Source organism: Thermobia domestica, chromosome 4 (assembly GCF_964235325.1).
Source record: "Thermobia domestica chromosome 4, izTheDome1.hap1.1, whole genome shotgun sequence".
In the NCBI taxonomy this organism is placed as follows: domain Eukaryota; kingdom Metazoa; phylum Arthropoda; class Insecta; order Zygentoma; family Lepismatidae; genus Thermobia; species Thermobia domestica.
In genome coordinates this window covers 279,470,363-279,497,955 of record NC_137457.1, presented here as the reverse complement: position 1 = coordinate 279,497,955, position 27,593 = coordinate 279,470,363, and the positions used below count along the sequence as shown (strand labels likewise).

The 27,593-nt window shown below is 35.8% G+C and overlaps 1 protein-coding gene across 3 annotated transcripts in view; it reads right to left on the bottom strand.

The window, feature by feature from the left end:
• chico (insulin receptor substrate 1 chico) overlaps positions 1-26,982 on the bottom strand; it is an 88,211-nt gene extending 61,229 nt beyond the window's left edge. The window contains exons 1-3 of one of the 3 annotated variants that reach the window (XM_081755977.1): positions 25,974-26,982; positions 8,108-8,263; positions 2,782-2,891 (exon numbers count right to left, since the gene is read on the bottom strand). In XM_081755977.1, coding sequence (XP_081612103.1) covers positions 2,782-2,891; positions 8,108-8,215 — 218 coding nt within the window. In that variant the 5' untranslated portion in view covers positions 8,216-8,263; positions 25,974-26,982. The remainder of the gene's footprint in view (positions 1-2,781; positions 2,892-8,107; positions 8,264-25,973) is intronic. The other 2 variants (XM_081755978.1, XM_081755979.1) reach the window with 2 other exon arrangements.
• Between the last annotated feature and the right edge of the window lie 611 nt (positions 26,983-27,593).

Here is a 27,593-nt window from a genome sequence, read left to right as displayed (position 1 = left end):
TACAATCATCCCTGCAGTCGCAGAAAATTAAATGCATACACATTTGAACACATTTCTTGCTATACGGAATGACTTCTGTTGCCTCTTAGTGATTTTTCGATATAGTTGTTTGAACAAGAGAACGCGGGGTAACAATTTTCTATCACATAATTATTATTTAAGTTCTTGTAACTTTTTATAGAATTATAAGAACAACAATTCTTAATTGATTGCTTGGTTAATTAATAGAAGTTTAGCATCCTTTCTCAGCAATGAGGCGGAATCGACACATTAAAGTGGAATCCCAGCCACTAATTTTGTTTGTATCCTGCGCAATCCCACCAGGATCAAACCCGGGACCAACATGAGAAACCCCTTTGGTCATGAAGGAAGATAAACTGCATTCTTAATTTGGATTCCTATGTCCTCTTTCGTTCGCACCTTCTTATATGGTAGAAATGACATGAAATCTTTGAGTTTTACGTCCCACGGTTCTGCCAGGTTAAAGGAGACGGTGATGATGAGAAATGAATGAATGAAATGGTGGAATGAAGTGGGAGGAAACGGGAGCACCCCGAGGAAACTCACGCACACGGTGTTTGTCCACCACAAACTCCACTTGGCGCGAGCTGAGATCGAACCTGGGACCCCAAGCACCAGAGATGAACGCTCTACCACGGAGCCACCGCGGCCCTCTTATATGGTAGAATTACAAACTAAATCAAGTTTTCTTATTAGCAATAGAACTGTGAAAAGGGCATTATAGCCTACGTACAGTGTGTTCATGAGTTCAATGTCACCATTACGAAGAGATAGTCACTTGCCATTTTCTCCAGGAAAAACAAGAAGTTTGACCAGCTCTTTCCTTGAATAATAGCAAATATAGATCTTGACTTTTCAGGTAAAAAAAAAAGGTCATTCTGTTTGTGTGCGAAACGGCGGAAACTTCATAATGAGGAATTGCATAATTTAAATCTTTTACCAAACATGGTTAAGTTTAGGAGGCTCGACTCGGCAGGTCATGTAGCCAGAACGGAAAAAAGTAGGAACGCTTTCAAAGATTTACCGGAAATTCAATCGGAAAATGAACACTAGGAAGACCTAGGAGCAGATTGGAGGATAATATTAAGATGGATCTCGCCGAAATATGAGTACAAATCAGAAACTGGATCCAGTTAGCTAGGGATAAAAGTCAATGGAGAGCTTTTGTAAACGCAGTGTTGAACCCCTGGGTTCCACTGAAAATAGAGTTAGTTTCATATATATGGAAAGAAAATGGTGGTAAGTTCCATATATATACGACTTGGAGGAAGGAAATGGTGTGTCACATTTTCTAATTTTAGAGTAAACTGGAAAAATAAAGTTTAACACACTCACGCAATGATGCATACCAAACAAGCTTCCACTGCCACCTGTAGATATATTTTCTAAATTAAACTACCTACATACTGTTCTGTGGTTCGATCCCAACCCATTCCACCTAATAACTCAATTTCGCAGGAAGTAGCACTTATTATCTTCCTCGTTATACACCCTTGCATTGATTAAATACAACATTCTCGTTTACGGATTTATGTGTTTCGACTGTTGCGGGCTTAAGTTGTAAGTAAAAAAAGACGTTAAGAACAAATAATAAAGAAACTAGGTCTACCTGTTTGATAACAATAAGAAATGATATAAAATACAGTGAGATGATCAGTACGGGACTGTCTGCCTACTTTTGGGCCACCCTGTATATACATATACATATATTGTTCCTGTTTTGGATAAATTGCTTACATGAATTTTTCCGAGATAGTAGCTTATACTTTGTTTTGTTCTGAAAAGGCTTTAATTTTTGTGCATTTAATACTATTGACTTTAAGATATACGTCTAGCATAAGTTTTTTTCAACGTACATCATGACAGACAAAGTAATACAAATTAGTATTATTAACTCTCACTCTTGTTTCACGGGAGATGAACAATGAACACACAGAAATCATATAGCAAATGAAGGCACCAACTGATTTTTGCCCCTCACACCTTGTGTAACAATTTTCAGTAATTTCAATAACAAGGCCCCTCTGTATTTAAACAATAATTATCAATTCGCTGCCAGTCACGGCCGCGTCACTAGAGCAAGTAATTCTTTGCTACTCCCTAAACATCTCACAGAGACATACGGCAAATTATTCGTGCCTACTAGTATTCGTCTCTGGAACTGTTTACCCCCCAGTGTGAGAAACTTAAAATCAAAATCAAAATTTGCCCTAGAAACGAAAAACTTGCTAAAGCAGAACCGTCCCACTTAACATAGCCACACTCTGATAAACATAACACAAAACTTTCGTAAGATTCTTTGCAACTGTCATATTTATATAGTTTTGTATTGTACTAGTTATTCTTATATTGTGTTCCTAATAGACATGCGTGTATAACGTGAATCAATGTATTTTTTTTGTATGAAATAGTTTTCAATTTTTGTTAGTAGTTAGGTGCAAGAGAGGGCCTTACGACCTTAACCTCGCTGCTGTAGAAAAAAGGCAATAAATAAATAATTTTGAAACAAACTTCCGTTATTTCTTCATAACTTTCTAACAATATTTCCACATTATGATGTAAAGAAACCACTATTAAATCTAATAAAAATCCTTATTATTTTCTCCTTCGTTCCTAGACAAACAATTAACACTCGGAATACAATATAATAAAAGTGTTATTATTAGAACTAGCAGAAGATAAATTTAGACATTTTATTTGATTATATTATGTTAACTAAGTCTTTAATGACTAATAAAACAACTTCTTAAAGGTTTATACCTTTTCGGTGGATGATTAGCTTTCCACTTCTTCTCACTATCATAATATTCTAGTCTAGCAGGAACATCTGATGAATCACCTCTTAGAACGAAGAACTTCTTTTTCATAGTCTGAAAGAAAAGAAGAACGTCATAATTATACTTCCAAATATTATATCCGGTTTTGAAAAATTTCCTGAAACATGTAATATTTATTTTCAACAGAAGCTTTGAGAGAGTATGAAAATAAATGCATTTTATTTAATCATTTTAGTACTTATCTAATTTCAATACAATTATTCATATTTTGTAAATACACCATGTTATCATTATCTAGCAGATCTTTATAGCCTTACACAAATTAAACACACACACATATTATATATATATATCGAAACGAGTGCTCTTACTACCGTATATACTAGAATCTAAGACGCACTTTTTCTGCAAAAATTTCAGGTATAAAATGGGGGTGCGTCTTGAAATCGCACTCAAAACCGCACACAAAGTGATAGTGAATGTTTGTTTTTAGACAGTGAAAGTGTTTAAGAAGGATGTCCTCTGTTCACGCTGTAAGATTGTAAACAAGTAAACCCGTATGATTTAATTTGTACTGTCAGATTCTTAATTGCTTCACTGAATATCCAGGATGCGTCTTAGAATTGACTATAAGAAACTGGCACAATTGTTGAAGTTTAGAAATAGAGGTGCGTCTTAAATTCGAGCATATCTACAGGTAGTTGAAGCAATTCAGCGTCCGAAGAACAGCTGATAAGCTACATACCTGCTTTGAGATTAGCAATGACACCACATCTAGACAAGAAAAACTTCAGTTTTCGTAATTTTGAAGTAACTTTACCAGTTATTATTTAAATTTCTCTAATGAAAAGATGATTTGATTTTTTCAGCATTTATCTATTCCATCTGTAAATTACTTATTCTGGCTTTGGAATTAACTTTAGTCAGAAATAAAGGCATGACAAACAAAAACAATATGGTTCTGTTTCGGCAGTTTTTGTTTTAATCTGATTTTGAATATTTAAGATAAATCTATTTCATATATGTTGACAAAAAAAAAAAAAAAAAAAAAAAAAAAAAAAAAGCCGAATAAGTCAAGTATTTTTAAGCCATGGATAAAACAGTTTTTTTAAAAAGAAAAACTGATATTTCGGTTTTCTCCAAAACCGGTTCGGTAATTTCGAAACAAACAGGATTTTGACTGTACTGTAACGTTTCCAAAAACCGGTTCCGGTTTTCCGAACAATTATCTCGTGCCTTCAACCTTTTTAAAAACAAGTTGATGATAAAATTAGAGCTTATTTTAAAAAGTGGCTATAATTACATTCATCAACTGTTGATTTTCCCCACACATGGTGAATATTTTATTGCTCGGACATTTAAAGTTTATACATACATTACGAAGGAAACATCATTCGCTTCAGCCTATGATTAAAAAAAAAAAAAGTAAAATCGCACTTAAAGATGGACATTCTGGTTGATAAAACTTCCTATGGTAGGAATAACAGTACAAGAAGTGCACGATATGTAAGTCCAAATGAAATAATATCATAATTTAAATGATACCTTTTACGTCCCATGACCATGTTCTCAATGCTTAAAAAAATTGATAATTAATGAAAGTGAATTATAACAGAATTAGCGGAATGAGAATGTGAAAGGACACGGGAAAACCCCGAGAAAATGCATAAACACGATGCTGTCCACCATGAAGTCACATGACCAGGGATATGTTGCACTTGAGGTGAGCGCTATCATTGAGTTACAGTAAAACTCCTGTAATATAAGCAAAGGATTTGGCAAATAATACGTTTTACGGTCGTTTCTCGAACCAAATGGCAATAAAATTATAGAAGCTTTCATCACAACTACAACACAGCAGATAAATAACTGAAATACCTATTGAAAAAATGAAAATATTTAAGTTTTACGTCCCACGGTTATGCCGGTTAGGCTAAAGGAGACGGTGATGATGAGATATGAGTGAAATGGTGGAATGAAGAAAATGGGAGGAAAAGGGAGAACCCACGAGCAAGGTGTTTGTCCACACGGCACGAGCTGGGATCGAATCAGGGACCCCAAGCACCGGAGGTGAACGCTCTACCACTGAGCCACCGCGCTCCCTGAAATACCTATTGAATCCCATGTACTGTATATATTTTAGGATTTAGATAAACCGAATCTTGCGCTAAAAACACGTCTCTTTCTATTTCTCAGATTGCGGTCTAAACAACAAATAAATGTGATCTAATAGTTCTGAAACAAATTTCTAAGGCGGTTTCTTATAAGAATAACGAAAATGAACAATATACTATCGCACATGGTACTCCTTAACGCATGCTCCGTAATTCAATTACACTGCACACCTGACACGCTAGATAACCACACGCTGATTCTATTTTCTTCAGAACAGCAAAAATAGCTTTTCAAATATGTTCTCTAATTCTAGAAATAATTTTGAAGTTAGACAATCTTCTGTTGAGTTTTAATATCCCACAACTGTGCTCCGAGGCTAAGGGAGACGGTGAATAGCAAGACACTGATTATAATATTTCGATATTAGTGTATATTTACAATTATACAAGGTGGTCAAGATAAAAGAGACCCCATGTCTCATAACTCGTTTACTGTAAATATAGATTACAGAATAGTAATAGTAAATTATTATTATGAAGCAATGTATTATAATCGAGAACAACGTACTGATCATTCAATACGTCAATAGCTCACAGGAGGTCCTGGAAATGTTCACCTTGAACTTCGAAACACAACTCAGTACGTCTCAACGTATTTCTGGAAACTTTTGACACTTCATCTTGTGTGATTTACGTAATCGCATTGCGAATGTTTATACTCAACTCTTCAATTGTATGCAGTTTGTTACTGTAGTCTTCACCCTTTAAATTACCCAAATAAAAATCGCAGGTATACAGATCGGGTGATCTGGGAGGCCATAAATCTACGAAAACTATACGTTCTTCTCCGAAAGCTTCATGGGTGTATGACATTGAAACCGTGAAGCGTGCGCTGTAACGTCATCTTGTTGGAAAAACGCATACTATCTCTGTTAATTGCGCTATGAACGGTTGCAACAATTTCGTTACATACACTTTAGAGTTTATGTTGTTATTAAAGAAAATGGGACCTACAATCCTTTGCCCAGAAACTGCACACCAAATACATATTTTCAAATCACGCAGAGGCACCTCAAAGTGCTCCCTGGGATTGTCTGTTGCCCAATAGCGTGCGTTTTGAGAGTTCACGTAACCACTAATGTGAAACCGCGTTAATGTGTGTGTTTCGTCTGTCATGAAGTAAAGATTTGGATCCAGATAACCATCAGCGATATGCGTAATCCACAGGTTGTCATGCTTGCATATTCTTACTTTGTATGCTCGTATATGTAACTGCTTCAATATATTCTGGCATGACATTCGTTTGATGTTTAGTTGGGAGGATAGACGTCTAGTTGATGTCCATTGATTTCTTACCATAGTCTCTTGAAACACATTCCGTATTTTTCGGCGAACAAACTGTCTTTGCACGGTTACGTTTGGCGTCAGCAACTGACCCTATTGTTTTAAATTTAGTGATCAACTAGCATATATTACCCGCTTCGCTGGATTGCAGTGTTTAGTACCCTTGAAATACGCTGTTTTCGATTTTAATGGTATCGGAAAGATCATTGATCATCTCGACGACCCCGAAAACTATGAATTCGACACTAATATTGGTCATTTTCGATCATTTTATTATCTCCCCCTTTTCCAAGCTGCGGGGCTGAATTTTGTTTTAAACGGGATCGGAAATGTCACTTCATTTCAGCGACCCTACAAACTACGGATGATACTAATATCGGCCATTTTTTTAAAAATCATTTTTATATATCTTCCCCCTCCTCTTCCATGTTGCGCGGCACGGCATCGGAAGTGTCACTTCAGCGACTCCGGAAACCATGGATTCGACACTAATATGGGATATTTTTGATCAGTTTTATGTATTTCCCTTTCCCCCTTCCAAGATGCGGGGCTGAATTTGGATTTAAACAGCATCAGAAGTGTCACTGTTTATCTCGGCGATCCCAGGAACTATAGATTCAACACTAATATCGGTCATTTTCGATCATTTTTAAATTTCTCTCTCCCTCCCCAAACCCTACGTTGCATCGTCAAAGTGAATAGCCTAAAGCAATCCTTGCTCCTAAACTCATGTATGTTGAAAATTTTATTGAGATCGGTCGGGTGGTTCACGAGTGATGAAGTCACAAATGCAGTTATTTTTATTTTATTTATTCTTTACATATATATATATATATATATCCCCCCTCCCCTCCCCTAGGTTGGCTGGTCAAAGTGAAACGATAAAAAGAACCCAAGGCCTGACCCTCATATACAGGTACGTTGAAAATTTAATCGAGATTGGTTGGGTGGTTCAAAAGTTATTAGGATCTCCCCTCCCCTTCCCCTAGGATCTACCGTTAAAGTGAAATTACAAAAATGTTTCCAGATCTGAACTTCATGTGTCTTGAAAATTTGATTGAGATCGATCGGATAGTTCAAGAGTTATTAAGTTACAAATATAGTCACTTTCAGTCTTATATAAATTGATTTTTATATATATATATCTCCACCTTCTTCTCCGTCAAATTTAAACATAAAAACGATCCCCGGCCTGAACCTCATCTATGTTGAAAATTTGATCAAGATCAGTCGAGTGGTTTAGGAGTTATTAAGTTTTATTAATTTTTTATACCCCCTCCTCCTCCCCCAAAGTTCTACCATCAAAGTGAATAGCCTAAAACCAGCCCAGACTCGAACCTCATTCATGTTACAAATTTGATCGAGATCGGTCGGTCGGTTCAGCAGATTTAGTCACAAATAAAGTGATTTTCAATTTTATATATATAGATTGTGGGGTTTTGCACAACACTTTTTGCAGGAGTAGCTGTCTCTAGATATATTATCGTGAACCTTTTATTTAACGTTTAAACGATTTACATGCAAAATAAGTTTCAACAATAAATGCTCTTTGTTCGATTGAAAAAGGCATTCTGCAGAACTGTATTCACGCACACAAGCTTCAAACTAATTACTGACAAAGCAGCACTCACTGATCACTCACAGCCGCTCAACATCACGTGACCCCACTCGAGCGCCGCACTAAAGTTAAGAAATCACAACACTCAGAAAGCTATAAATTTCAAGTTCAGTATGGCACGGATCCTCTTTTACCTTGGCCACTATGAACAAATCCTCATGTCCTACTGGTGTTCGTTATTCAGAGGTTTCACTGTAATAATTTAAGTGCTGATTGGGTGTTACTTCACCTACCTTGAGCTTTCGTAAGTATCCTTTCTTGACCACCTCTCCATGTTTTGGTAACTCTCCATCCTTCCCTCCCTGGTGGCCCATAGAGGAGAGGCTTTTCAACGAGGACATCTTCACAAGGATACATCCAAAGTTTTAGGAGAAACACTCGGAGCCCATCTACAGGAAACAAAGAAGGCAGTATAGTACAAATGGAGATTAAAAAAAAAAATCGACTAAACAAGTAAAAAATAACAGTAATATTTATAATACATCGAACATTAATTTTAAAACTGTGTCTAGAAGCTTTTTGCAGGTTTATTTTCCGCGACGGTTATGATCATCCGTGGTTACATGAAAAGGAAGCAAATTACGAACGTTTTAAGGGTGAGGCATAATGTACCAGAGACGAGAAAAAGAACACAACTTTATTTTGGCACATATTTACAATGTTACCATATCGAAACTTTTGTCCAGAATTACAAATACTAAGTCAGTCAAACATTATATACATAATTACGGGTCAGCCTGTAGATACACATTTTTCATTACAGCTTTACAAAATAAAACTGATCAAAGCACTAAATATATTAAATTCACTGTTGAAACTATACACAAATGTAATTAATATATTTAATGTTTTGATCACTTTTCTTTTTTAGATACAGGTAGAGACAGTTAATTTGTTATTACAATTACTATTGTACAGAATCATATGCAACAGAATGGGGAAATTATTGAATGTGAATTCCAGTAGTGCTCTGTGTAAAATAACTTGTGAAATGTGTGCCAATAAATTGTATTGCGTACAAAATGAAAGAATGGTGTATCGGTTACTGAATATTTATGACGAGCCAAAAGCACTACAAACTTCGTTGAATGCATCACGTTATTCACAAGCAAAAGATTAGCATTATTTCTAGTCTACCGTACTATTCAAGAAAGTTTTAAGTAATATCAAGAAAATTTTTGGAGTGGTTCTGGAGAAGTTCAAAAAATTTTTAAAAACTTCAACAGGGCTCACAGTCTCTTGAAAATAGTTGAAAAGTGACCAAAAGAACACGAAAAAGTGACCAAAATCTCATCATGTCTCTTTTTTACTTTGTCAATTTCTCCATCACCTCTCTCTTTGTTGTTTTGTTTCATCTTTTCTTCTTTGACACACAATCATAGTCATACGTCTTGCAAATAAAATCAGAAAAATAAACACACTACTGAACAAGACTGCACTTATTTAATATAAAAACACATTTACACGTGACGTTTCGATCTTCTAGCCAAGATCCTCATCAGACGTACACTCAGATGAGGATCTTGGCTAAAAGATCGAAACGTCACGTGTAAATGTGTTTTTATATTAAATAAGTAGTCTTGTCCAGCAGTGTGTTTACTTTTCTTCTTTACTATTTTTTTTTTTTTTTTTTTTTTAAAGCTTCCTCCTTTCTTAGGTGTCTAAGTATGCTTTGTAGTTACGGTAAGCAGACTTAGCAGATGTAAGAAGCTTCTGAGTAAGTGGAACCACTTCTAGCCTATTTCCAAATTTCTTCATCCCAGACATTATATTTAACTTAGCATTGAGAGTTTTCAAAGCCATGAAATATTCAAATTCATCACCTACTCTTACGAACATATTATACAAGCATAAGACAACACGAACATGATAAACCACACAAACCCACACACATACAACGTTAAGCGGAGCGTTAACTATTACGAGAGAAAACTACAAGACTATTATGATAGAAGAATAGACACAGAAGGGTTCTCAACCCCACCTTGAGAGCTTAAGCATCCACCAACCATCCACTGTGCTTTAGAAAGAATAAAAAGCTGAAGTAAGAATAAAGCTGACTGTTTCACATGTGACAGCAAGTATTGAAGCTTTCAGAAGAGTAATGAATAACAAGTTTCTGCCTTTTTCCATTTATTTTCATATTTTTCTTAGAAAACTGCCAATGCAAAACATAAATCACACGAAAAAGTCACTTTACCTCCCACAAAAGTAACTTTTAGTGACAAATTTGAAAAAAAAAGTAACTTTTAGTTAAAAACGTAACTCGCTATGAGCCGTGCTTCAACTTTGTTATTGACAATATCGAGGTACAATATTTGTACATATCTTCATTATTAGAAGGAACGTTTTTGTTTTGTTCATACCACAACGATGGATCCCATATGATGTAATGAGTTTATTGTAGAAAGTTTAAGAAAACTCTGCCGATGGAGATGGGAGTTCCTATTGAAAACTTTGGAAATTGCTAAATGACGAACAAATACCAACATTAATTAAAGTGATTATTCATCATCATGCATGTTCGGATCCTTAAGTTATGATTTTAAATAATAATAATTATCATTATTTAATTATTGTTATTAGCTTATGTTGAGCTTTTATAGCTTCCACTAAGGCCCGAAGGGCAACTTTAATCTGATGGCATATACCGAGTTGAATTTTATACCAACTATCTGCTAATGTAATGGTCACCATCTGTATTACGTTATTGAAAATGCAAATCTTATTCCGATTTACTAAAAAAAATTACGGGAATAACGCTCTCGTTTCCCAGTAAATCTCTGATATTTATTAATGAAATATATCCAGCTGTACAAGCATCAAAGAAAACTGTAATATGGAAAATTATCTGTATGATCATCTCAAAATTAATGAGGAAGACACAGACGAATCTGATGTTATTTAAAAAACAAATAAAAGTAGTGTATGTGGTTCAGATATCATTGTAAACTATAAGCCATCTCATAACATCTCAGTACTGAAAACAGACCTGTATTCAGGTGCTAACAATAATGAACAATCGAAAGAAATGTTCATACGAAATCACTGTATGGTCAGGCTTTAGTATGTACAAATGAACATTAAAGCATAAAACGTTTTGAGGGATAAACGGGATAAAAACAAAAAAATAAAGTACAAACAGCTAACACTTTTCCAAACAGATCCCTCCTCCAACATATACCTTAGGCTGAGTGTGGTCTGTCAATCTAGGGGCACGAGTTTTTCGCACTAAGAATTTGAAAATTTCGCGTTTTGTCGCATTTTCCAAATAAAGTTTTACATTTTGTAGCTCTTGTGAAAAAGATATTCCCTGACATCTTTACAGTTGTTCCAAGGTTTTATTCATATATCACTACGGAAATAAACCATTAATTTCCTAAACACAAGATACACTGAATATTTTACTTGATATTGTAAATTTCACTTATAGAAAATTATATATTTTTTTAAAAAAAAATCAAACTGAAGGAAAATCAGTAACTAAACTTACTATGTGTAGAAAAGTGTTGCTGTCTTCTGAAGACACATAGGCACAAGTTACATTTAAGTATAAAACATAAGCATGTCACATATTTCTACATTTTCCTCCTTCATTGTTGTACGTTTGTCACATATCACCAGTACATACTCACAATTGGCATTGTTGGAAGCAACACATATGTAAGTGCATTTACAACAAACTTCAAACAATCATCACTTCAGGTGATGGTGATGGCCAACGCGCAACTTGTTCTCTATAGCCGTGTCCGAATCACCCAAAATGCACCGTTCATGCCACGTTTTACCGTTCCGTCAGCGGAAAACTGGCGTTTTTAAATTAATGAAAACATATTTTTTAAATGTCGTGTTATTTCGCGTATTGTTAGAAATTTCGCGCAAAACTACGAATTTCGCCTTTTATCGTGCAACGAAAACTAATGAAAATACACATAGAATATCATAAAACGTCAAGAAACTGAAAATTACTTAATTCTGACACATTTCAGTTTTATCGCACATTGCGAAAAACTCGTGCCTCTATGTACCACCTGTCACCAAAATGATGTTACGATGTTCCACTTCGAAATGAGATCATTGTCGAGAGAATAAGCAAAGTTCCAAAACTTCTTACCACCACTACAATGCGTTTCTAATAGAAGCCGCCATGTGTCCGTTAGCATTAATAAAAAAGATTATGGCGTTGTCCAACAGAGTTGGACGTTTCGGCCGCAGATGGTCCTGCGGAAATGACCTGTGGTACTAGGAACTGACACTGTGACCCTTTACGGACATGATAACACTCAAGAACACCTTGACTATCAAAGTCAAAATGATCATTACCATCTTAGAGGATGGAATGTCTGTCGAATGTCGTGTTTTTGTGAACCTAGATGATGTTTATTAGACCGTTGCTTGCACTCAGATTTGTACGCTTCTGCCCAGGTTTCATGAATGGTGACAATTCACTTGATCCAATATGTCTCGTACCGAGTCCACTTCTAAGCTTCTTTTAAATGGTCGAGGATCCCTCTAGAACAAATCTTCCGTATTTTTAATCCTGTCGTAAAATGTAGAGCACAATAATTCTTGCAACAGTCCAACCAACTGTTAAACATTATTAAATCATGGCCACTGATAACTTTATATGAGTCGACATGGGACGTCTACAGAACGACAGATAATCGGCTTCTTCGCATCCACGTCTGAATGGCCCACTCAACGCTTCTCGTAGATCCGCATGATCTGCTGCTACAAAGAACTGTAATCTTTGCTTACTTTTATTTTATTTTATTTTTTTTAAAAATTTAATGTCCCACGTTTATGCTCCGAAGCTAAGGAAGACAAGACGGTGATGGCTGATGATAATGGACGAAATAATGGAAAGAAATAATAAAAAGAAATGGGAGAACTACGAGAAAACTGACGCACATGGTGTCTGTCCATCACAAAGCCATTTTGCGAGAGCTAGGATCGAACAAGAATTCCAGCATCAGAGGTGAATGCTCTACCACTGAGCTACAACAGCCGCCCCCGCCGCCCTCTGCAAACTTCGAATATGAACACTGTTCCACTTTACTGACCTCCACATTGTGGATCACGGCCCGAAGCACGCTACCATTTGCATGTGCTGATACATCAGCACTCCTGCACGCAGGCGCTGTTAGTTGCAAGTACGACGCACCTTCCGGTCCGTCCAAACTTATGCAATGACCCTCACATATTATATGCTACCAGCAACATTGGAAATCCAGGAATCCGAATAAAATGGAATTTAGTTACTATGGTTTTGATATTAGGAAATATTATTGAGATTGACATATGACACGTACCCTGTTAGCCGTTGTCAGATTGGCCCTGTTGATAATGAGTAGTTACTATGTCAGTAAATACATAATATGCGTGTCGAAGAATACAATTTATTATTAGTACTATTATTACTTATGAAAGTTATTTATACTTCCCGTTGTTGACTACAAAACATATTTCCCCATCATAGCTGACACAATAAAACAAGAACCTTAATCGATATGTGTATTTCATGACCGAAAACATGCAATGAATCAATTAGATTTGAAGACTGATTGACACAAAAGAAATGAGGCAGGTAATAATAAACAAACATAACCTTGACAGCATTAACAGCAATAGCAATATTATTGTCAATATTTTACTTCCACTCTACAGTACAATTACGCTCCCACTAAAAGCAAGTCTAGAAAATATTCTGTACAAAAAAACACAACGTTCTGATTTATGCTCTTAAAGTCAAACGTGACAGTGGTGACTAAAGGTCGCAGTGGGCAGTTTCATCGAAACAGCATCTAATGGCTCGAATTCACAACATTTTCCATAATTTTTCTGACCAAGAACAGTCAATATTACCATTTGTTGCTGCGTTGGGAAAACGTGAAAACCGTCTTGAATTCTAGTTAGAAAGCCTTTCAAAAGGCCAAGGAAGAAATGAAAATTTATAGTTTTCCGTTGAGTTCATAGTAAAACAACCAAAAATATCTTGGAATTCAATCCCATAACCTAAATAAACATCTTGATTAAGTATGCATCGGAAAGAGAGCCGAAATACATTTCGACACATCGGACCTGTTACCAACAGCATTCGGTCTGTTTTGAGAAGAGAATCGAAATACATTTCGACACAATCGATTCTGTTTACAAACAATGATTCGGTCTGTTTCCAGAAGAAAATCGAAATACATTTCGACACATCGGTTCTGTTTACAATAGCATTCGGTGTTTCAAGAAGAGAATCGAAATACATTTCGACCAGGGCTGGCAAAAAGTTTTTTTTTACTCCTCATTTTTTTTTTTTTTTTTTTTAAACCAGGTTTGTTTGGTTTAAATGATCTGCTCTATGTATTTATATTATAAATGAATAGAAATACAATTGTTTCACCTTGGTGTTATTATGCAACAACGGGGTTATGCTGGAAGGAGTCATATAAGCTTAAAGCGGAATCCAAAGTGCTTCTCGGTTTACATCCGAGTAATTGTCCCCCATTTGGACTTGACACCGGAACAAATTGGTTACAAATACGATGAGTCTGCTGACTCACTCACGAAGCACTCCTGAAAAAAGCACGTTGTACTGATCTTTACATACTTGTAATATAATTGTCAAGAGTCACTTCAGAAGGACAAAAAGATAAACAGTTGCACAAGTGAAACCATTTTACAAAAAAATGGGGAAACTTTCGCCTTAGCCATTGGGAAAATTCCGTTATTGCTTGGTATGTAAAATTTTAAGGTAATGTATCATAATCAGTACGTTAAAACTGAAAGTTTAATCCAAGCTAATGTTGGAAGCTACGTAGGCACTCGATAAATTTTGCCAATTTCTAACTAATATATTTAAACAACCTTGGTTTCTTTATAAAACAACACGCATTCAAGCAAGCACAAATATGCAATTTGGTATCGCATCGTATATTTAGGCTTAACACCCTTATGTAATAAAGAGGTTATCAAGAAGACTTTCGCTTAAAGTGATACCCGAACCGCTACTTGGTTTACACTTGGAAGAAAGGTTATGGTTCTACCGAGAATTAGAAATGGGATGCCTTGATTAAAAGGTGAAAAGAAGATAAAACCAATGCAAATGGTTTGATATGTGGAAACGTCACCATGAAGTTCACACGATTTAAAGCATTTTTTTTTTTTTTTTTTTAAACGCCTTGGTTTAAACCAGCCAACCCCCATTTCGACAAATCGATTCTGTTTACAATAGCATTTGGTCTGTTTCAAGAAGAGAATCAAAATACATTTCGACATATCGATTCTGTTTACAGAACATTCGATCTGTTTTGAGAAGAAAATCGAAACACATTTTCACGTCATGATTTGCGAACTTCATTAGCAAGTTGGGCAACTGCGAAATAACTCAAGATCACCATCTAAAATGGGACTGTTACAAAATCCATTCCCCGTTTCTCCGTGATGTTACTTCCACTTCGATATTTGTTCAGGTTCCAGAAGAAGAAGTGATTTCCTCACAAAACCAAATCCGGTTTTGTGTCTGGAACCGAAACTCAGCTGAACCCATTTAGCCTATCGCTTCCGTTGCCGTTTAAAACTCTTGTTTTATATTCCACGCAGGAGCGTAATTTGAGACTTTACTGAAGGGGGAAGCAATTGCCCCTTCCTGCCCCTCCTAAATGACGCCCCTGATTCCACGGTCACTGCCTTTAAGCTAAGCAAGAAAGATGATTAATAAAAGTGAACGACTATAAAAGAGCCAGTGGAGTAACAATATGGGATACAGAATCCCCTGAAAAAAAAAATGATGGTATCCAGTACGAACTCACATGGCCTGGTACCGAAACAGGGACCCTATTCACTAGAGGTGAGCACTCTACCACGATTGAAAAGATGTGAGGGTGATGTCGGATAGATGGCCTGAGTTACTCCAAAGTGAGCAGCCTTGATCTACTGTCCTCCCTATCACTTTTTTTTTTTTTTTTTTTTTTTTTTAAGGAATTTTCCCGAACTAAGTTAAAGAGGCGAGGCCATATAATACCTACAAAACTTTATTGAATAAAGAAATAATTGTATCCAGACATTTTCTTTACGCTAGAAATCTAAAGATAATGTATTTAAAGTCATAATTGCAGGCTTTCCAATGGTAATGGACAAATATATAGGAAATCACCAACGCAAAAATAGAGGTGGTTTCGTAAAGATGTGAAAAAGGAACATTTCAATTATCCAATAGGTAGAAAAAAAATTAGAAATTACACCAATTGTTATATGAACTGGGTAATTATCTCGTTGCAAACTTTTACATGAGTTCTTTAGTGTCTTCATACGTAGCTCACAAGTACTAAGCAACGACCATAAGGAAAGTGTAAAAGAGGATCTGCGCCACAAAACTGATGTCTTTATACGTCTCCACGATGTGAATAATTTCATCACATGCAAGATTGTAAAATAAAATCTAAAATGTAAACATTCTGCTGGGGCTTTTAAGGTAAGATTTGATTAAATGTAAGTTATTCTACAATTATTTGCCTACATTTAGTGCAAAAGGTATTGATACACCTAAATAAATTATTTATAAGGCTTTAAAATCACTACTTCATAGAACTTTTTAATGAATATGACGAAACTACTTTTTTTTTTTTTTTTGAGAGAGGGGGTCATTTTGTAGGTGTATGAATACTTTTTGCGCTAACTGTATACTGTTTGATGTAATTATCTTTAGACAACAAGCAGGAAAGGACGAAAGGCAGAAAAGTCTCCATTCAACCACCCTACTGTGGAGACAAAAGGCCCTTCAACCACCCACACCTTATTTCCTTATGTTATTTTCACAAGTGGAAGTAGCAATGCCACAAAAATATAGGAGGTTTCGTTAAAACATAGGAAATATAGGAGTTTATAAGAAGAGACGCGTATAGGAAAAATAGGAAATACAGGAGCACTGGAAAGCCTGCAATTGTTGGACATGAAATGAAATGTAGTACGTCCACATTCAAGTGTTCAGGCAAACACTCCGCCTCCAACAGAACACAAATACTGTTCGCTGGTGTTAAGAGTGAAGTCGGTTTCTGCCCGAACTTCAAAGGAATGTTCGTGGAACTGCATGTACTAGATAGAGTGGACCACACGTGTCCAAACTCGCTGAGCTCGGCACGCGCTCAACCGAGCTCGGGTTCAATAACTGAACGCGAGCCCGAGCCCAGTCGAGAGAATTTGAACGCAAGCCCGAGCGAACAGATTGCAAAATGGCTATCTACAGTTCTGCATGATTTTTTTAATCTGTTAGGCGAAAAAGGTTGTATAGAATTGTACACATGCTGATTTTAGTATTGGCTGCTAGGTATTACTCCGTGGCCCTGAGAAGCCAATCAGGAAGATATGAAGAACGGATGATGCAGGTTAATATACAAAAGGAACGTAATTGGAATACAATTTGTAAAAGAGGATTAAGTATATAAATATTATAGATGAAAAACAGAGCAACAAAATAAACAAAGATTAATCAGAGAATGTAAGTGTATTTGAGATTCATTTGAAAGCGAATCTAAGATAGGCTGATTATTTATGGAATGTAAACAGTTCACCATTGATTATATTATAATCGCTTGTAACTATGATTTTTTTTTTTTTTTTTTTTAATACGCGACTACAAGATTGTTAACTAAGAAAATAATACTTCCTATATAGGTGAGTATATCTTCCTAATAATAATAAATTAACCTTAATAATGTTCCCTTCATGTGATTTTAGTCTATACTTCGAAGTGCTTCCCGCGGGCACTCTTCATCGGAGCTTACACATAAGACTTTATTCTACGCAGATCTTGACATAGTTACATTGTTACATGTATATATACACAACTTCTTATTGGTATATATATATATATGTATATATATATCACAAAAATGTTTCAATATAGTATGATTCTGTCAGTTCTCTAACACTTAAATGAAACATTTTTGTGATATATATATATATATATATATATATATATAAAATCTTATCCTGTAATCTTTTACGTTGCATACAATTATGTCTTTCAACATGATGTAAGTTTAAACCCCTGTATAAGCCATGTTAAATTACACACTGTTACCAATTTATGTTCAAATTCAAACCTTAATCTGCATTTTTTTTTATGGGCTAAAGAATGTATAATGGAAGTATTTACAGTCTGAAAATTTATTTTTATTAATGTGGTTGGTAATGATAGTACGTTTAGTCCTTGTATAATAAGGTTCAAATGTGTCCTTTTCAATATTAGTGGTGTTCTGATATAAAATTTCTACCTTTTGAATTGTTGAAGGATTGAATTTGAAGCCCTGACCACGACTGGCCGCGGGAAGCACTTGAAATATAAGCCAGAAAACACACGAAAGGAATATTGTTCAGGTTAGTTTTAATTATTAAGTACATCTTTACTTTGTATTAGATCTAAAATTATAAAGAAATATAGATTTGTGAAAATACTGAATATATATATATATATATATGTACTGAATCATCACTACGTACATGAATATTTCTACATTATTTTAGGTCCAACATAAAGTAGATGTACTTACTCATATAGAAGTTAGAGTAGAAACTCATTCTAAGGAATTTCGGGCCTCGGATGATGCCCGCAGTACAAAAGATGGGCGAATCATGAGAAAAAGGAGATAAATCCACGCAACATGTAAAATTAAATATATATATATATATATATATATATATATATATATATAAAAGTTTAAGTACTTTACTCAGTAGCGCTTCATGTGTACTAGACAATTACAAAGAAATATTACATCGTATCTTGTTCCCTGCAATACGATGCCGAATCAACAAGTAATGCACAATTATTTCTCCATACGATATTATTTTGATTTGGGACATGAAAATTGAGAGTACTTTGAAGTCGCACGGTAGTCGGCAGTTGCTCGAATAGCGGAAAAGCAAAGATGATGCGTGAGTTACAATCGTCTACTTGCGAAGAGCAGAGAAGTAAGCAAAAGGGCAAAACCCTTTGGAAGTCTGTGCGGACAGTAGCATAATTTTCACGTGATGTAAGTTAAATTCCATTAAATGAAATGTATAAACCGTGTGGGTTTATCACGTGCCAGGCGTCTAATAACAGCATCAAGCGAACAGGATGTCACGCTCATTCGTATGGACCGGCGAACCTTTAGATCATGTTTTAAGTCGCTGAAACATTTTAGGACGGCCAACGTCCGATAACGAAGTCAAGTCGGTTATGTGCAGATGGCTATACTCTCAAATGATGGACTTCTATGAACAGGATATTTTAAAACTTGTACCGTCATGGAGAAATGTGTTGAGATATTTGACGGATATATTGAAAAGTAGCTTTAATATAAGTTTTAACTTTGTATATATTGTGATACCTATGGCACTTTCTTCTACGTAAATTGTTGGGCGTTACTTATTGATTCTTCCTCGTACTTTGAACAAAATGAAAAAGTGGAAATGGATTGATGGAAGCATCTCACTACACATCTTCCTTTCTTTGCGAAATCAATGCGTGTTAATCCGCTTGAGAGAACTGATCAGGTCTACACATAATAATTAATGGAGTGGCGGAAAGAATGCTGTGGCATCTTAACATATTTTTTCGGTAGTTCGCAGTTAGTACTTTCAGTATTCTACATAAGCAAAAACGATAAAATCAATTAAAGTAGCCATATATACTTATACACATAAAGAATATCAATTCATAACAAGTGCTCCGTTTCATTTGTATAAGAAATTAAATCAGCTGTTATAGGCAGTCAACTTGTTAATAAACCTTCCGAAGTCTAGTTTTTACAATATTTTCCTCTATTGATACTACAGCTAATGCATTAAGAAGATTTTGAGTTATGACACTTTTTTTTTTAATGCCTATATAATTTTCAACGTGGTCAAGCAATTTGCAGTTTCCGTAGTGGACATCGTAATGTTTACTATGATTTTCACGAGCTTTGTTATGTCTTGGAAGATTCATAAATCTTTATATTTTCCACGAATTCATAATTAATCTCACGACGATACACTAATGGCATCTGCATTTGAGTAGAAACATCTGTCTCGTATACTTGAATTGCTTTTTCATTTTATTTTTTTTTTTTTTTTTTTATCAATATACACGAAACATGCAATACAGCAAGTTATTATGACAGTTGTAGAAGTGTCTTTAATTACAAACGCGTTGTTCATGTATTCTTGCATTGCTATTTTAAGACTCTTCATGACTGTTAATTTTGTATTTACGCTGTCAGAGCTTAGGTTATATAGGGCGAGATTTATAATTTAAACGTGAGATTACTGTAATGTGTTCGATACTCCCCCACCAGGGACTGAATCTGGGACTTGTGCACCAAAGGCATACATCAGTCGCTAGACAAACAAGGAGGGCAAGAAATTTCATGAAGTCAACCAAACCACGGAAAACTCGGACTCGTAACAGAGATATCAAACACCCCAAACTTCGATACAATCATAGCAGTCTTGATAGAAATGATAATACAAAGTTGTGATAATACTAAGTTGAAATATAAAGTTGTGATAGAATTATAACCGCCACCAGGTTATACAAGTATTTTTTGTGGACGCTCTGTATTTCGTAAAGACAGTGATCTTTTCGATTTATACTTTATTCTGCGACGCAAATAAGTTCTTTCTTTAGTGGGAATTGCTTCCTTCCCACGCAACTGGATAAAGTCTTCCATCGTTTTTTCATATATTTAAAACATTGCTTTGTGGTGAGAACGTATCAGTGAGCGACGAACTTTTTCAGTGTTTCTCCCTGACTTATTAATATGCAGTCTATATTCTACAGTTATATGGAACTGAATTAAGTGCTTTCTTTAATCGTTTATGGAAATACTGCGATTCGGAGACATCAGGTGCAGAAGCGACTGAATGGCACCAGCCACATCGCTTTAGCAGTTCGTTATCTGTTCTTTCACACGCCTGAGTTATCGCAATGTCTCGTGCGCCGTGGCCAGTGGACTAAAATTGTCGTCATTTCTTTTCCATATTCTGTTTGCATGTACATACAGGTGATTTAACGTGAGTGCTTTTAAAAATGAACTGCCATCAACTGATTAATAGACCATTGCAGTTCGTATGTCGAACCTCTTGGTTTGGGGAGTGTTATTACTCCATGTTTCGAGGCGCAACCACGCACGTCGCGTCAAGCATTAAGTATACTATTGTGCTAAGGGGAACAAGCTATTAGCCGGTGAAGGACGTTTTCTTACGGCTAGCCCCAATCAATAAGTCCCAGGTTCATATACCTAGTGCGCCAAAAAGTTATAAACGCGCTCCCCAACATTAGCATTCCACTGCGAAAACTATTTAATTTTGCTGAAGACTCATGTCGACTCTTCAGGACTGTTTGGAGCAGCAACTAAATTACTACGTGGGATTAATGAGGGCGATACTTCCCCCAGTGCGTCAATGGAGTGAGAAAAGTATTTATAGTGAAATCTCAATTATAATCTTTTGCATATATATATCAAAGTGATAAGGGCTACAAGTATAGTGAAAAGTAAAGTGTGATATTAATAATGAAAATAATTATACGTATTCAGTGTTAAGTGTTGTGATCGTTCTCTTCATTATTTTTTCTTTCTAATAGTATTCTAATAAATAAGTATAGTGTCATTTAATCCAGTGTGTTTTCGTTGTGTGTATGAGTGATGTGTGTGCGTTAAGGTCTGGATGACCGCCTGTGAGGTTTTCGAGACGAGACATTCGAACCTCTCGGCGCCTAATGCCCATCTTATCATTGAGATCGACGAGCAATTTGGGAACAATTTCGTAATCCCTTCTTGGAGAGGTCCTTCAACATCCTACTCAGGTAAGTCCAGGTCTCAGGGGAATACTCATTGGCAGGACCACGGAGGACAGACCACGACCAGGCGATTACAGAATATTCGGCATACTTACCAGGTGCGGACCCATTTTTGTTGTTGTTGTTAGAATGGGTCCAAAACTACAAGACACTATATCTATGTACTATTGACCCGGTGTAAATCTAAATCGAAAAAAAAAAACCCTAAGAAATTGTCAAGTTCTGTTTTGTATATTTACAGAAGGAATTGACAGATTGTATCTATATATATAAAAAAAAGAAAGAGTACAGATGAAGTGTATCAATCATTCATCTACTAAACAATTATAGATTAATTATGAAAGTGTACAAATGTATGTCGAGGTACAAAGTTCTGAGACGGCGGGAGGGGGAAATCCGGGTCCGGTGAACCTCTCGCGTGGTTGCGTCCTTGGTGTTCACATTAGATAAATTCAGCATAGTGTAAATATGTTTCTTCGAGTTCGTATGCTTCTTTACTTTTTCAATCAAATGTCCCAAGCATATTACATCTTTCAGGTTCACTGCTAATCCCCGTCAAGCAACAGGCAAGGAAAGCATTTTGGTTGATTATATTCTAACTTATCTTTGAAATCCGTCAATGCACTAAATGATACACAGTAGCTTGCAATCGTTCAACTGAATTCTTTACAGAATATATAATATACGATTTATGTTAAAGAAATCTTCGGAAAAATGCTTCCATGTCAAATAGACCTTCAATTCAATAGTACTGCGAGAGTACTGTAGGAAAACCTACACTACGAATCTATCAAGGATGTAATGGAGGGTATATAGGAGTATGTGGCGTATACCCACCTAACATAGTTCATCATATATTTTCTTTAATTCAGGGATGTTATGGAGGAAAATGAGAAGGTATATGCTAAATTTTTGAAAACGGTTGAAAGTATACCTACCAAACATTCTAGCAATACATAAGTGGAACCTATGAAAAATAAATAATAAATACTAGAAACGTTTATAAAAGACCACTATACCATCATACATTATACCATTATTACTGACGCAGTTTTGTCAGAAGTATGACTAATGAACGCAAATAACGACTCTCCTCTTTATTATTATTATTTTGCATGTGTTAAAGAAGAATGTTGAAATAGAAAATCAGTTCAAAATTTCATTCAGTCTCATAATACAGAAGGTAAGGTTTAACCATTGTAGCAATGTTACAAAGTACAGTATGTTTTTTCGCAAGCTATTCGCTTTTCCCACAGCCAGTCAGTTTATTTATGTAGGAAAATCGTACCCAAAAGAAAAATAGGAGATTATAGTATTAAAACCAAATAAATAAATAAACTGAAATGCAATTTTATTTTGCGTTAACTTAAGAATTTCTCAGGAAAAGTTCTAAAACTCCCATTCCCCTCGGTACGACCTCGAAAAGCTATAATTTTGTTTGATCCATTTGTTTATTATAAGAAACGAGACAAAAACAAATACAGACAACTGATTGAGAGAATAAGTTATATACTACTATGTTCTATTCTCAATTGCAAAAGTTTGTTCGTTGATTCTGTTTCAAGTGTCACGCTACTGGAAAGTGGAAATTAGTCAACAACAGCTGTCAACACTGCACATTAAAATCATCTTTTGAACGTCGATATTATTAAATACCTTAAGGAACAATCAACAACGTACAGGTGGTTCACGTGCTCTTGTGAACAGGATAAGTCGACGCCACTGAAAGAATGTCCACGATTTCTCACGTAATTCAACGAAAACTGCAGTACTCCTACGGGCTAGTCTATTGGCTACCGTGAACCCCTGTTCGTAGTTCTGGGTTCGATTTCCAATGGGAGAGCACTTAACATATTATGGCAATTCGGATTACACCTTAAACTGTTAATACACGTCTTATATAGCCTCGGTACTGAACTTGGGCGCTAAACTTCAATAAACAATTGACAAAACATACTTATCTTAATTTTATACAAACAAGGACGTGTGTGCCGTGCGATACCAGCTAATGGTTCACATACAACCAGTGGAGTGCAGAAATATCTCCATTTGTACGTGTGTATACTTTTCTGTTTGAGTCGATACTCCGGAATTTTGCAGGGAACAGAACTGCATAGTCTATGCCTAAGTATTGAAAATTATATGTTCCATAAACAATGGCAGGGAACAAAGGGCGCCGATTTCTCTGTATTTTTTTTTGGGGGGGGGGGACTTTCAGATGCAGAACGCATATTGAGGATTTTAAGACAAATTGCATGCCAAATATTGTGAATTTACAAATACAATGAGGGGACCCACATGAGCTTGGGGGGCCGGGCCCCCTCGGCCCCCCCAGAATCGACGCCCTTGCAGGGAACCGAGCTCAGCCTCCTACTTGCTACAAAATAAATTGTAAATGTCATTTACTAGAAAAAAAATGTTAATTCAGTTACATGTATAAAACATTTATGTTCTGCCATTTAATTCAGACTGGATTCCCAAAAACAAGCAGACTTCAACTTAGCTGAAAATCGTAAGTAGATACAATACGGATTTCACCTGTTCTAATGCTTTATATATATATATATATATAAATCAATGTGCGAAGTTACATCACTATATGAAGATAGAAAGGTACTTTTTCAGAAACGTCCACACTTGTTACTTCCTAAGGTTTGACTGCAGCCTGGAAATTTGCCGTTCAGCTCATGACTGAAGCACTGCACCCCTATATAACAAACAAACTCAAACTTTCCAAGACATCATAAGTCGCACTGTCTTCCAAAAGCATGAAATAAAATAAAATTTAAAGTTTTATATCCCAGGTTTATGCTCCTTTATATGGTGATAAGACAAGCGAATGATGAATGGGAAGAAATGGGAGTACCTCGAGAAAAGCCAACCAAACAATATTACCTACCACAAACTTATTTCGTAGGGGGTTTGAACCAGGAAAACCACACACACTAGAGGTAAGCGCTTAACCACTGGGTCTCCCATGGTTGATTAATGAAAATAAATGGTCATGAAATAATTAGTGTTATGATAACAAGCTGTTCCGCCTGACCCTTCAGCCTCTGTATACTATACGTTAAAATATTGCTTCACTGAAAACTCTACCTAATTATTTACATTTTAACACATTAATTTATTTGTTTAATTATTTTTTTTAAGTTGCCCCTCCAAACTCATACCATATTTAAGCAATTATTCAAGGACTTTGATACGCAGGCAAGAGATACAACATGTGACTTCTATTAGCGTGGCTGTACCCCTTTCAGCTTAACATGGGATCCGAACCATATGAGCTCCCACCGGGAATCGAACCCGGCCTCCCGCGCCAAAAGTGAGTACTCTAACTATACAGCAATGAGGAAATTCTGTGCGACTGTTTATAATTGGGGTCAGCGTGATGCACAGACTGTGCTGTTTTCCATTTATTAGGATGTTGGTTAAAAAAAATTAAAAAAAAAAAAAAAACGAGAGAAACTTAACCAATGGACATGTTACTGTGCATCACAAATTTACATGACCTAACATCGAACCAGGAGCCACTCGCATCAAAAGTAAGCGCTTTATCACTCCAATTTCCAATAATGTCTATTTCTACATCTATACTGCTCTATCCCTCATAAGTTACTCAAGGTCGCTTACTCAGGCTCCCACACTTTCGATATACGAAACAATCGCGCAATGGAGTTTTAAAATTATTACTATTATTTTCCTTTCAAAAGATAGCACATTTATAGTTATTACGTGGCTTTCTATTGTTCACTTGCATTACGCACACTTTTAATTACTTTTTAAAAGTAATAACCTAAATAAAGGGAGTAAATCTACAAACAAATACGTAATAGAACGATAAAGCTATCTTTTTACACTATCAGCTTAAAAAATATTGCAGAAAGCGAATACTTACGATTCTACATATACGCTAATCCAAATTTCAAACCATTCTAAGCAAAACAATAACAGCACAATATGAAATAACTAAAATTATATGAGGAATGTACAGTACGTCGTCTCGCCTCGACGTCCTGCACATAAACACAAGTCACGTGCCTATTATTTTATAAATACATTCCTTACCATTGTAACTCGCGTGAGCCAATCGCTGGAATAAGTTGTTTACATGTCAAGAGATTTTTTTTTTTCTTGTTATAACCGCTCATGAATTTACGTCGTCAGCACACATTTTATCGATTACTACTGCAGCAAAAAATTAAGATTATACTAAGCCTATATATAATTATTAACAGTTTTAAAAAAGGGCTAATATTTAGCTTAGTGTATCGTAGACTTACCTCTTAATAATAAACGATGCTTCCACTTGGAATTACAGTCTTATGTATTTCAGTTATTTTTTTCAACGCAGTAACGATTTCTATCAATTCCATTACTATATGCGTTACAGCATTGAGCTCAACACTCAGAACGTAGCACTCAGTACTACATGCTCATCAAAAATACGAGAAATTAACTGTTATTACACTTCGTATACAAGAGTAACCCAGACCTATTTCATTCATTATACTGCAGGCCTACGCGAAAAAAAAAAATGCTTAGCCTACGGTCTATATCTACGACGTAGCAGTTATCTTTCACTATATAATTTCTCTCTTTCTTGTGACGATGTGTTTTCATGTAACATTTCACCATTCCTCCCTCTTGCACAATATCAGACACTCAACATCAAGGAAATACGCAACACAAACAGACATATATACACACACAGACGTAATGGTAAAATTGCCACCCCGTTCATTCATTAACTTACAGCAAATGAATGATATCTCCTGCTTCTCAAGTATGTCCACTTTAACCACATATGCTACACTACCCAAAATGTAACCAAAAATCTAAAAACTTGTTGTCTGAAAGCAAAATTCCAATAATTACAATCACTAAATAAAACCAACACATCAGCATCCATCTTGAAAAAGGTCATGTGTGTATGTGTGTGTGGTTGGTACACTTGTAAACAACTCGTACGCATGCGTCATGCTTTGCTCTTCGATTGAGAATCAAATCGACTCGATACAGCCTACAACCTACGACTCACTGTCAGACGTCGCGTAGTGGAAAACGCGTGGACGTAGTAATAACCACGCTGTGTGGTTCTTGTAACGGATGAAAGAATGCCTGAGATATTACCTGCAATATGCTTTGACAGCGTATGTGAGCTAAATAAAACCCACGTGTTTTCTGCAGTAATCGATACTGAACAACCTTTCTATCGACATGTTTGTTTTCAGAGGCAGGATCATTATACAAGTTGTTTTACTATAGTTTAATTTTATGTGTATACTCACACACCTTCACAAATCTAAAATTAACCTGTTTAAAAATAGTAGGCGCCGTAATTTTCTTGATATTATGTAATCATACAAACTTGAACGTATATTCTAATTTAAAAGAAAAAATATTAAATTATAAAATAGGTAATACACGTGAGATAGGAATACGGTTATTGAGATGAACTTGGCTAATTCGTCTCAAAATAACTTATTACATTATTTAATAAATTATTAATAGTCAACATCTGATATTTTATGTCTATGTAAACACTTCCATTATTTTCTGAAAGATGTTATATTTTGATAATTCGTAGATACATTCATAATTCTGGGGGGCGCGGTGGCTCAGTGGTAGAGCGTTCACCTCTGGTGCTTGGGGTCCCGGGTTCGATCCCAGCCCCCGCCAAGTGAACTTTGTGGTGGACAAACACCGTGCTCGTGGGTTTTCTCGGGGTTCTCCCGTTTCCTCCCACTTTCTTCATTCCACCATTTCACTCATCTCTCATTATCACCGTATCCTTTAGCCTAACCGGCATAATCGTGGGACGTTAAACTTAAAGATTTCATTTCATTTTCATTCATAATTCATTGATCAACACTACTTATTTTTTTTTCGCTACTGGGTAA